This window comes from Pseudochaenichthys georgianus, unplaced genomic scaffold (genome assembly GCF_902827115.2).
Source record: "Pseudochaenichthys georgianus unplaced genomic scaffold, fPseGeo1.2 scaffold_200_arrow_ctg1, whole genome shotgun sequence".
Classification (NCBI taxonomy): domain Eukaryota; kingdom Metazoa; phylum Chordata; class Actinopteri; order Perciformes; family Channichthyidae; genus Pseudochaenichthys; species Pseudochaenichthys georgianus.
The window spans coordinates 42,040-54,699 of record NW_027262720.1 but is presented as its reverse complement, the minus strand read 5'-3'; the positions used below and the strand labels follow the sequence as shown (position 1 = coordinate 54,699).

Genomic DNA, 12,660 nt, shown 5'->3' with positions numbered 1-12,660 from the left:
GTGTAAGCTTTCTGCTGTCCTGATTTCAATCGGGAGCTCATTCCACCATCTTGGAGCCAGGATAGCAAACCCACGTGTTTCTGCTGATGAGAACTTGGGTCCCCCTCTCAGCGAGGGTGCAGCGAGTCGTCTGGTTGATGCAGAGCGGAGTGCACGTGCTGGGGTGTACGGTTTAACCATGTCCTGGATGTAGGAAGGGCCAGATCCATTCGCAGCATGGTACGCAAGCACCAGTGTCTTGAAGTGGATTCTAGCAGTTGCAGCTGTGTAGAGATGTCTTCCTGAATCTCTGCCTGGCTTCCTCTCAGCTCTTGTATTCTCTGGGTGGCCATACCCAGCTGTTCCTCATGGTGAAACACTTTCACGCCGTGTGCTGACAGAGCGGCGTGAAGTGTTCTTGGGTCGGCTGGGTCCATAATGGTCAGTTCGTTCTGTTAAGAACTCAGACACTTAGGAGGTAAGGCAATTGCACGACCCGGGAGACAGAGGTAAAGTATTGGAAAGATACTTTATTTGTCCAAAAGCAGGCAAGATGAACAAAAAAGTCACTATTGAATCTCAGGTTGAGATGACAAAAAAAATAAGAACAAAATGAAAATCGCTCACGTGGTGAGGAACTACACTTTTCAATAGCACAAAAATAGCATAGACCTGACTGTGGCAAGAGACAAGACCTTACCATGGCAATAGACCAAACGCATAGACCTGAACATGACAAAAGACAAAAACAAACTGACACTGAACACTGGGAGACAGGGGAATTTAAACACAGGGTAACTAGACACAGGTGGGAACAATCAGGGGCGGGACTGACGCAGAAGAGCACAGGAGACACAGAAGGAGTGACAGGTTAAAACAATCAGGAATTTAGACACACCAGGGAAACTAACGACAGCCAGGAAAACACAGGGGAAAAGACCAGACAATACACAGGGATGAAAACATGACAAGGAGAAAAGCAAAACACCCACTACCAGACACACAAAACTAAAAACGTGACACAACACACGTGGAGTGCCACACTCTACTGGTTATCAAACTCGAAGTTTACCTTAATACTTTAAAATACGTAAAAAGAAACGTTAAGAAGTTGTGGCCCCAAGCTCCATACTGAGAGAGATGATAACACGATTAGTCTCATCATCTGAAAATCTGAATTTAATCTGTGAACATAGGCTGATTTACTTCACACACAAAATAGGATGGTTCTTTATAAATGAAATAATCATGAACTGCTAAGAATATATAAACTACAGAATAACACAAGTATTATATCAATAATGTGATGATGAATGTATGAATGGCATGTTACATAATTAACATCGACAGTAAATCAGATGGTTAGCAAATACTGAAAGGCACAGTTGAAACACTCAACAACTGAAAGATTGAATCAATCAATCAATCAATGTTTATTTATATAGCCCAATATCACAAATGTTACATTTGTCTCAGTGGTCTTCACAGTGTGTACAGAATATCAGTATGACAATACAACACCCTCTGTCCTTAGACCCTCACATCGTACAAGGAAAAACTTCCAAAGAAAACCCAGTTTAAAGGGAAAAATGGGAGAAACCTCAGGGAGAGCAACAGAGGAGGGATCCCTCTCCCAGGACGGACAGACGTGCAATAGATGCCGTGTGTAAATTGAAACATGGTAGTCCAAATGTTTGGAAATGCATGTGTGTATAATAGGAAGATGAATCCACGAGGATATCCATCCAGCACCGATGATCCAGGACCACAGCCACGACTCAAGATCCAGCGCTCGCGATCCAGGACACAGGACCGCAGGATCATCCATGACTCCGGATCCCAGCGTATATAGACACCAAAAAGAAAGACATTTGGGGAAGCTGGGTTAATCGGAACATGAGAGTACACAGGTATAGACAGAGAGAAGGAAGAAGTAAGATGTCCCCCGACAAACTAAGCCTATATCAGCAAAACTAGGGGCTGAATCTAATCAGCCCTAACTATAAGCTTTATCAAAAAGGAAGGTCTTAAGCGCACTCTTAAAAGGGTAATAATAATACATTTATTTTGGGGGGCGCCTTTCAAAACACCCAAGGACACCTTACAGATTTACAATTTACATTTACAATTATACCTTACAAATTAAAACAGTCGATTTAGTGAAGTATCAGCCAGGGTAAGACAAGACAAACAACTGGAAGTTGACTACAAAAGGACACAAAAGGACACAGAAGGACACAAAGGACACAAAAGGACACAGAAGGACACAGGGTACAGATTATAGGGAAAATGCCAGTTTGAACAGGTGGGTTTTGAGTTGGGTTTGGGATGTCGTTATGGAATCAGACTGTCGGATGCGTCGTGGCAGGGTGTTCCAGAGTCTGGGAGCCGAGCAGCTGAAAGCTCGAGCACCCATGGTTTTGAGGCGATAGCTTGGGACGGTGAGAAGTCCTACGGACGAAGAGCGGAGGGTGCGGGGGGGGGTGTACTCCTGAAGGAGGTCAGAGATGTAGATGGGGGCAAGGTTATGGACAGCTTTGTATAGGAGTAGAATGTTTTTGTAGTCCATACGGTAGCGTACAGGAAGCCAGTGTAGCTGAGTGAGAATGGGGGTGATGTGGTCGGATGAGTTGGTGCGGGGGATGATCCGGGCAGCAGAGTTCTGGATTATTTGCAGTCTATTGAGGAGCTTGATGGGAAGGCCAGTCAGAAGTGCATTGCAGTAATCAATCCGGGATGTGACGAATGAGTGGACCAGGATTTCAGTGCTGGGTTGGGACAGAGATGAGCGGAGTCTGGAGATGTTCCGAAGATGAAAGAAAGCGGTGCGGGTGATGTTTTTTATGTGTGGTGCGAATGAGAGGGAGCCGTCCAGAATGACACCGAGGCTTTTCACTTGGGCAGAGAATGGTATGGGGAAGCCGTCGATGATGATGTTTGATGCTGGGGTGATATGTGAATTGGTGAGGGTGGATTTGGAGCCGATGAGCAGGGCCTCAGTTTTGCTACTGTTAAGCTTCAGGAGGTTCCTGTTCATCCAGCTCCTGATGTCCTCAAGGCATGTGGTGAGGGAGGTTGGGGGGAGGGCAGTGGTGGGTTTGGAGGAAATGTAGACCTGTGTGTCATCGGCGTAGCAGTGAAAATTAACCTCATGGTGACGGAGGATTTTGCCCAGGGGGAGGAGATATATGATGAATAGGAGTGGACCCAGTACTGACCCCTGGGGGACACCCAGTGAAATAGCACTTTCTTGTGACTTATGATTACCGAGTTGTACAAACTGTTGTCTGTCAGTGAGGTATGATGAGAACCAGGATAGTGCAACACCAGTGATCCCAATGCCAGCCAGGCGGTCCAGGAGTAGTGGGTGAGAGATGGTATCGAATGCAGCGCTGAGGTCAAGGAGGATGAGGATGGTGAGAAGTCCGGAGTCAGCTGCACGGAGGAGGTCGTTGGTGATTTTAACCAGGGCTGTTTCAGTACTGTGTTTTTGGCGGAAACCAGATTGGAAGGGTTCATGGAGGTTGTTTGTGTCAAGATGGGACTGAAGCTGTGCGGCAACCACCCTCTCAAGGGTCTTGGAAATGAAGGGTAGGTTGGAGATGGGCCTGTAGTGGTTTAGATCGGCTGGGTCAGTACCGGGTTTTTTGAGGATGGGAGTGATTGCAGCCAGTTTGAGGGAGGTGGGTACAATTCCAGAGGTGAGGGAGGAGTTAATTATGTCAGTGATCATGGGTGATATGGCTGGTAGGCAAGCCTTGACCAGGGTGGTGGGAAGAGGATCAAGCTGACAGGTGGTGGTTTTAGCTTTACGGATGAGCTCTGAGATGGTGTATTCCGATGCTGGGGTGAAGATGGAGAGGGAGCTGATGAGTGATGGACCAGTGGTAGACATCCAGGGTGGATCACTTGAGGAGGTGCATGCTGAGGCCAGCTCTAGGTGAATGGTGTTAATTTTGGAGTGAAAAAATTGCAGAAAGTCAGTACATTGGTCAATGGAGATATCTGGAGAGAGGGTTTGAGGAGGCTGAAGTAGGTGACTGACTGTGGAGAACAGATATGTAACCTATACACTTTAATTAATCTACTCACATATGTCCTCAATCTGTTATTCTTAATTGATTGTAATTCAAATATCTCTGTAGAGCAGGTCTGTCAACGTGTTGTTTTAAATTGATCAAAATGTCCTGTTTCTGAAGGTTGTTAAACACAGATGTGCTGTGAACATCCCAATCTCCTCCGACTGTGAGCTGAACATTGATCACAGTTACAGTGTGCACTGTGAACCTGAGGGCTTCTTCATTCAGCCTGAGGTGAGTCACTGATACATTAACACACATGTATCTGCATGTGGATTCACGATCAGGAAAGATCCAGATAAACATGTAACTTCTGCTTCTGGTTTCCAGAGTAAAACATTTGATTCCAGGTTTGGACCAAACTACTACCCGACATTTCTAGTTTCCCTGATGACGAGCACAGAGAGATTGGGGTTGAAGGTCAAGGACCAGGGTGGACACGTAGTCTGGTATTGTCACGTGTCACTGGAAGGTAAAGACTCCACCTGAGCTCAGACCCAGTGATAGACTGGATAACTCTAAAGCTCCATCTCATAGCATTCTCCATTAAGGCTCCATGGCATCATTACTACATTAAACACACAACCTGTTATATTCTAAAACCATAATAAAAGCTAGTGTGGTGCGGTGGTGAAACAGCGTGGCATTATGGGAGTTGTAGTCTTCAGCTTCTCATGCTTACAGTAAGTGGATACGCCGCCATTACAGGAGACCGTGATGAACGTACTGCTACCTTGATTAAAATCACACATCTCTCTGAACCATTTGTGATAATGTTTGTACACAACAAAATATAAATAATACAGGTGTAGGAGTTTTTATACATTTTAATGAGGAAATGTTACATAATATAACTTTAAGTGAACAGAAATCCACCTCAGGGAATGTCGAGTAATTTTTAAGAGATCTGTTTAATGTGATTGTTCGTTAACAAAAGTATATTTCCTGTTTATCATCCAGATACAAGGCATGAATTGTCCCAGAGAAATGTCCCAGCAGAGAGCAGAGTCCCGGCAGAGAGCCGAGTCCCAGCAGAGAGCCGAGTCCCAGCAGAGAGCCGAGTCCCAGCAGAGAGCCGAGTCCCAGCAGACCAGAGGCTGCGCTCAGTTCGGACAAAGTTCATTCAAAGAGTGACTCTAACTGTCCTGAACGACCTTCTGGATAAACTCTTTGAGTCTGAAGTGATCACCGAATCTGAAATGACGTCGTCCAGAGCCAAACCCCAAAATGAAAGAGCACGAGAGGTGGTGGACGCGGTGCGAAGAAAAGGAGCTGCAGCCAGCAGGGTTCTGATCAATGCTCTCCGTGAGCTGGACCCGTATCTTTACGAAGAGCTCAACTTGAGCTGAGGCAAACCTTGTGGAGTGTGAGTGACAGTTGAAGTCTAGTCCTCTGTTTTGTCACCTGTACATTTTTCCCCTTGTCCTTGAAGGTAACAGATTCTGAGCGAAGGCCGCTTTCCTTCTCGCTCTTCTCCTGGACTCCCTCCTGAGAGCAGCTACCCGTATCGGCCTTCCTTTGGTGTTATCCTGAGTTTTTTTCAAGTACATGTTTACTTTATTGCATACAATACTTTAATTTACCAGCATCCATTGCATCCTTTCACATTTATGTCAGGCATAGGAGCCGGGTTATGACAAAAATAAGGGCTTGTTCTTATTTTACCAATTGGTACTGACTGCTGGGTGAGATTTGGGATTTTGGGGCATTTGGTACCTAGGCATGCGATTTGGAGTTGTATTTGTTTTATATTATCAAACTGTAAAAACTTGTACCTGTTTGTGCTGGAGAATGTAAATATAATATACTTAGGGAGTGAATTAAACCCAGTGGTGTTCAGTAACTAAGTACATTTACTCAAGTACTGTACTTAAGTACAATTTTGAAGTACTTGTACTTTACTTGAGTATCTCAATATTTTTGCTACTTTGTACTTCTACCCTGTGGCGGCTGGCCCATAGGGGGCGATAGGGCGCCGCCCTCCCTAAACCCAAGCCCCCAGGAAGTGCTCCGGACTCTGTGCCCAAAATGTGTTGTGTCCAAACGGTGGTACTGCAACTTCCGTATCAGTCCGTGACGTCACCCGGCCCAAAAATACTTTTTCCCATTGACTAACATCGAGAAAGAGACGTCTGTAAATCGATGGATTTTTTTTTATTTAACTAAATAAACTACCCAGTATGAACTATTTTATAGCCTTGATTAGAATAATTCGGTCCTTAAAAAAATAAAAATAAAATGCAATAATTCATTCTAGTGAGCCGAGAGTGGGAGCTCGGGGGGCGGGGCTTAAGGGGCGCATGCTCTGTGAGCGCACATACGGGTTCTTCTGCTTTGACAGCCAGGCATGCTGGGTAATCTGTGACGTTTCGCTCTCTCAAAAGTTTGGCCATTTTGTCTTCCTGCGCCAATGAGCAGCTCTCATAGGAACGAGAGCCCGCCTCCCACGCTGTCTCCAGTTCTGATTATAAATCCCTGCCTAAACCACACACACAAGGAAATGCTGTTCTATTTTTAAACTTATTTTAAATTGCTTTTTTATACTGTGGTTGCTTCTCAATGTCGAGGAAGGATCCTTCAGAGCCTCAAAATAAATAATTAAAATGAATCTAGTTTTGACTTTGCCTCTTTTCTTTATATTTGTGGTTTATGCTACAATGTGCACCAAGATGTGTAACAAAGGTTTGCAGACATCAAGTATGATATATGAATACACATTTTATTATTGATTGGTGATTTTATGATTTTGTTATGGCTGCTTATCCTCCAGGACTTTTTCAAAGCTGCAAACCGAAGGAGAACGTGTTATGTTAGTGTAGTGGTTCTGTCCTGGAGAGATGATCCTTTTATAAAATACAGTTACTCAAGTACATCTTCGATCTTCGCAAATCAGTTATGAGACTTCAAACAAATCGCGCTCCTTTTAAAGCGGGGCCTTGCATATGTGACGCACACCTGCACACTTGCTAGCCTGTTCCATTCTTCGTTCTCCGAATGCTAGGAAGGATTCTTGCGTAGCCTCAGAAGGACCTGAAGGACATGTCCTACGAAGGAAGCATCCTCGACTTTGTAACAGCCCCTGGCCCTGTATGAGTATGACTGAAGCAAAGCCCTATAAAGAGACCACCACTAGAAAAATATTCTTCATGAACGAGGTTGGAAAAGTGAAAACGTATGCTCGTCACCCTCTCCCTCCGGTCCACATTAATACAAATAATTGTATGAAAATATCTTAAAATAAATATAAATGTATTTATTATAAACGTTAGTCCTTACCATCTATCACTGTGTATATCACCATTCAAACATCTTTTAAAAGTTGAACAAACCCCACACAGCTCAGTAAAGACTGAAATGTTGACTTTATTTGATCATTTCAGTAAAAACTAACGTTCATATTTCTCTCTTTGATTATAATACTGATGAACGTTCAAAACAAAGCACTTTGGCAACTTACCACCTATGTTTTAAAATGCTTAATAAGCACCGTAACTTTCATGATATCATTTCTCGGTCATAATCGGTTGTTTCCGTGAACGGCTGAATGTTGTGTGACGGTGAATGCTGTGGCCTGTTATGGAAATCTAAGACTCAACACTGTGGAGAGTACAAGTCAAAGTGTTCAAAACAAATAAATGGTGAATCAGACAGAGTTGTCTTTCTGGTTATTTATTTGAAGCTTCAAATACATAAGATACAATAAAAATAGACACTGTTAGAGAATATTCTCCTGTTGTCTGTGTATAGGGGAGCATTTTAGTGTTTCACATGTGTCTGCCTGCAACTTAGAGCAGGGCACAGGTCAAAGGTCCTGCCTTCCTGTTGGGGGAAGTGTGGCCAACTAGGCAGATGACTCTAAACAGACTTTCTTTGTCTCTGAAGATCCTTTATTTAATTATGATTAGAAAGGGCGCAAACAGAGGCTCCTCCTGGATCCTCTGGTAGAATTGCCTGTGTTTTCTGTGTATTTCTCAGTGTTGACTCGGGATTTCTCAATGCACGTTGTGGAAATGCCTTGGACTCACTCACGGCCGTGGCTCTCAATTAAACTCAGTGTTTTGATATAAAGTGGACTCCAGCCTCCATTTCTTCCATCAACATTGCTGAGCAGAAGTTTCTCTCACAGATTGGCGTCACGGAACAGGACACCAAAAGATCTTCAGAGGCTGGTAAGTACAATTCTATTTTGAGATTGTCTTACCAGCGTTTGGGATCAACGGTGTATCAAAATTACCTGAGAGAACTGAGCTGCTGCAATTTTTTTGGGTTTCTCTACTCATTTACATCTGGAGGCTAATCATAACCTCGGGAATCGGTGTCAAGGGGACGTTGTCCTGGCCAATTTCCCCGTGGTTGTTGCTGGGACATGTGTCTAAGAGCAATCACGGCCCATGATGAAAACTATGAGAATATTTGGGGCTAATAAATAACCTCGGAATATCGAATTTCATCGATTTCCTCTGTGTGTGATTCTTGGAATTAAATCACCAGGCAATTACACACAGCAATTATTCGGAGAAACTTTTAAAGGGTGCACCAGTAAAGTGGATTTTCTGAATTAGAAGCAATGTCGCAAGATTTGTATTTAAACGAATCGCCGAATTTAGGAGTTTTCAGAGGATAATTAAAGCCTAAATCAACAGCATTTCTGCGGAGGTGCTGATTCTCCGCCCCCTGTGGAGAGCAGCATGCAGAGAGAGGAACATACAGCATTATTTCCGCGACTATTACCATTTTTGAACTAAAGAAAGTGGTCAATGCGTGGTATGAGAATGTTATATGAATTGCTGAATTTAGCTGTGTTTGCTGAACACAACATTATGAGTAAAGAAGGCTCTCATAATTAAAACCCCCTCTGAAAGTCTCCCTAATTCGGATTAAAATAGGCTGGAAGAGTTTTTGTCAGACTGAGTTGTTGAGAGTTTTTATGTTTGTTTGTCTAATTGCAGTGTTTGTTTTATTGTACTAACCGTTAAACATGGGTAATACTGTCTCCACAAACGAGTCCGTTGGTAAGAGGAAGAATGATTCACGCACCAAGACACTTACAAAAAATCCTATTACAGACAGCCATTACACGCACATTTTTTCCCCTAATATGCTGTCAGGAATTGACGGAAGAAGCTTGGATTGGAACAAAGTTATGCCGTTCACATCGTTACTTTGTGAGCACTCACAACAGAATAGTCAGAAAGGACAGATTCTGTTTGATTTGCCGTTAACGGGCACTTTTGACATGGCCGTGTTGTGGCAGGCATTCAAATTAATTGAACAGGAGGCGAATTGCTCCTGGGATGTAACGTACATGAAGGACTGCGTTGAAGCTTGGATGACTATTGCAGAAAAAAGAGGTTACAATGAGCGGAAAAATGAAAAGTCAGTTGGCACCGAGCGAGGCTCCATTGAGCTCAAAGCTCTGATTGATGGAGTTTCTAAATGCGCAGCTAGTTGTCATTTGCTTAGCCTAGAGGCTGCTTTTGATGTTAAATCAGAAAACATGTCCAGAATTAAAGAAAGACACGGAAAGGACATCGCAGCCATTGCGAAATCAGTCATGTACGATTGGCTGAAAAGACAAGGCAAATCTCCCAGCACAGCTCAGCTAATTTCCATTTTAACAGACGCTGGACTCCTGGAGGAAAAACAAGCTGTATCTCTCTGCACACAAATAATTCCCGCGATAGGACTCTCAAATTCCGGGGCAAGAAACTCCGATGATGATTTATTAATGTATAAAAATAGGTTGACATATCAGGCAGGACAGTATAGAGAAAGTGAGCAGCAGGAACACAGTGCAGCGGACAGTGGAGAGGAAATGCCAGATAGCAGCTCATTACACACGCCGGCCTCTGGCTCCGCAACGAAAATGTTACACACTCCAAACACGCCGTACGGCACCAGTTTTAAGGACTATGTCCCTCATAGAATTATCACAAGACTGCAAACATCTCAGGATAATAATTCTGCTGAAGTTGTGACAGCACCGAAAATACTGATAGGAGATGTTCCAGTTTATAAGCCTTGGACACCCGCTGAGGTGATGGATGTCACTAATCACGCTCCAAGTCCGACTAAAAGCCCAGATGAGTATCTGTCGTGGTTGACTAATGTCTGCTCAGTTTATAACTGTTTGGTTCATGATGTTAAACAGCTGATAATCCTAACATATAAGGCAGATTGGCCCACGTGTAAAGAGGAATTCAAATTCCCTGCCTGTACGGCTGCGGGTGACTGGCCTCCGACACAGACGCGTGATATGTGGATCCAGACTGTAGCTGCTATTGCAATCAAAGCATGCGCCAAAACTCACACAGATTTTTCGCTGGTGACGGCTTGCGTACAGAACCCAACAGAAACAGTCCCAGAATTTCTTCAACGTTTCATGACAGTGTGGGATAATAATGCGGGCATTAAAAGAGAGGGCAATGATTTGTTCGCCATACAGACTTTGTTGCATAATGTAATCCCTGAGACAGCTCAGGCGTATATGATGAATACCCCAGATTGGCAAATTAAAACATGGAAATTAACCCTCGCAACAATACGCGCGTTACACAGAAATCAGATATTTCTGACCCCCAGAATTGCGCAAAAGTTGCCTCAAAATACACAGGCTTATCAGAGTGCGGATAACTCCCAGCAGTTCCAGGGACAAAACCGCACACAGCAGTATCAAAATCAGGGGACATCACAAAATTACCAAGACAAGGGCAGACAGCAGCAGAATAAAAATCCCAGAAAGTTGACGCCGTGTCACGTCTGTGGGGCAACAGACCACTGGGCAGGACAATGCGGACGGCGCTGGGGAGCACAGCAGGATGCACAACCTTTGCCTGCTCTTCCCCAGCCCCCCCGCCAACACCCTGCATTACTGCCCCTGAACAGTCAATACGACAGGCAGGCTCAACAGGGGCAAAACGGTCAGCAAAGTCAATTTAACAGAAGATAGAGGTGCCAAGATGAAGAAATAGGGTCAAAATCACAGCATTTCCCCATTCAAGCAGCAACAATTCGCCTTTCCAATAACCCGCGTGAAGATCCGATTATGCCCGTTGATTTCAGTGGTAAAGCGGTAGACATTTTGATTGACAGCGGAGCAACATTATCAGCAGTGCGCACGAAGGAAAAAGTGTGTGAAGCAACCAATAATTTTGTCACAACAATGGGAGTTTCTGGCATTCCTATGTCAGAGCCCGTTTCAGAGAAAACTAATATTTCAATTGAAGGATCACATGTGCAACACTCTTTCATTATTTCAGATGGAAGTCCTATTAATCTAATATGCAGAGATTTGCTTTGTAAATTACAAGCAACAATACATTGCACTCCAGACGGATTGTTTTTGACTATTCCTGACAGCAAAGTATATCAAGCTGTCCAATTCATTCAATCATCTCAGGACAACCTTTATTGTTGGTCATTTCCAGAGTTCAACATGATTTCTGTTTTCTCAACAACAGGAATTCAGAAAATTGCTAGCATTTCCCCTGTGTGTGCTTCTTTAATGTCCCTTATGCGGCCTGTATTGAATTGTCACTGCACAGCTGCTTTTAACCCATCAGATGACTATGCACTATCAGTAAGAGGTTTTGGCAACAGCTCAGATCAGTTGGAATGTGAACAATTTCTATTTTTAGGACCCCAGGGGTGCGCATTGCCCCTAAGGCTCAAAAGCACACAACAGGCTCTTTATGCTGCAGACACGATTCCTCACCTCGCAATAGCGGTCACTTCAGGAAGTGACCCTGAAGAACATTACATGCTGTGTCTCTCTGAGCAACTTTCTCTCCCTCAAAGCACATTTCTTCATTTACAGCCACCTGCACCCACACAATATGGACCCCCTTCAGATTTTTCTGAGGTTCCTGCCACATTATGGGCTAAACACAAAAATCATGTGGGGTTTGTTTGTTCAGCCCCTCCACACAGAGTCACACTTAAAGCCAATGCCAGATTGCCAGCTATCAGACAGTACAATTTACCCCATAGAGCCATCTTGGGAATTGAAGGAGTCATCCAATCTCTGCTCGATCAGGGCGTGTTAAGATACACAAATAGTCCATGTAACACGCCCATCTTGCCCATACCCAAGCACAATCGCCCTGATGAGTGGCGTTTTGTCCAAGATTTGCAAGCTATTAACGCTATTGTCATTCCAACAGCTGACACTAATTCAATTCTTGCATCATTACCGTCAGATTCGAAATGTTACACAGTAATCGATTTGTGTTCAGCATTTTTCTCTGTTCCTCTGCATCCAGACAGCCAGTATCTGTTTGCATTTACTTTTAAAGGTAAACAAATCACATACACGCGCCTCCCACAGGGGTACTTCGAGTCGCCTACTGTGTACGCAGCAGCGGTTAAGAGAGATCTGGACACTTTGGTCCTTATAGGAGGTAGTACCTTGCTTCAGTACGCAGATGACCTGTTGTTAGCTTCTCCCAACATGGACGCATGTCGCATCGACTCCATTCTGCTCATGAAAAGACTTTCTGAATGCGGACACAGAGCATCCCTGGCTAAGTTGCAGTACTGCCAGACTGAGGTCACATACCTGGGTCACATTCTGAGGGATGGACACCGACTCCTCTCGCCAGCA

General features: G+C 44.1%; 1 protein-coding gene across 5 annotated transcripts in view; it reads left to right on the top strand.

Moving 5' to 3' along the window:
- LOC117441803 (protein NLRC3-like) overlaps positions 1-6,666 on the top strand; it is a 110,498-nt gene extending 103,832 nt beyond the window's left edge. For all 5 annotated transcript variants that reach the window (XM_071202276.1, XM_071202278.1, XM_071202275.1 and 2 more), the window contains 3 exons: positions 4,179-4,292; positions 4,389-4,530; positions 5,019-6,666. In XM_071202276.1, the coding sequence (XP_071058377.1) occupies positions 4,179-4,292; positions 4,389-4,530; positions 5,019-5,407 (645 nt within the window). In that variant the 3' untranslated portion in view covers positions 5,408-6,666. The remainder of the gene's footprint in view (positions 1-4,178; positions 4,293-4,388; positions 4,531-5,018) is intronic.
- The last annotated feature ends 5,994 nt before the right edge of the window (positions 6,667-12,660 follow it).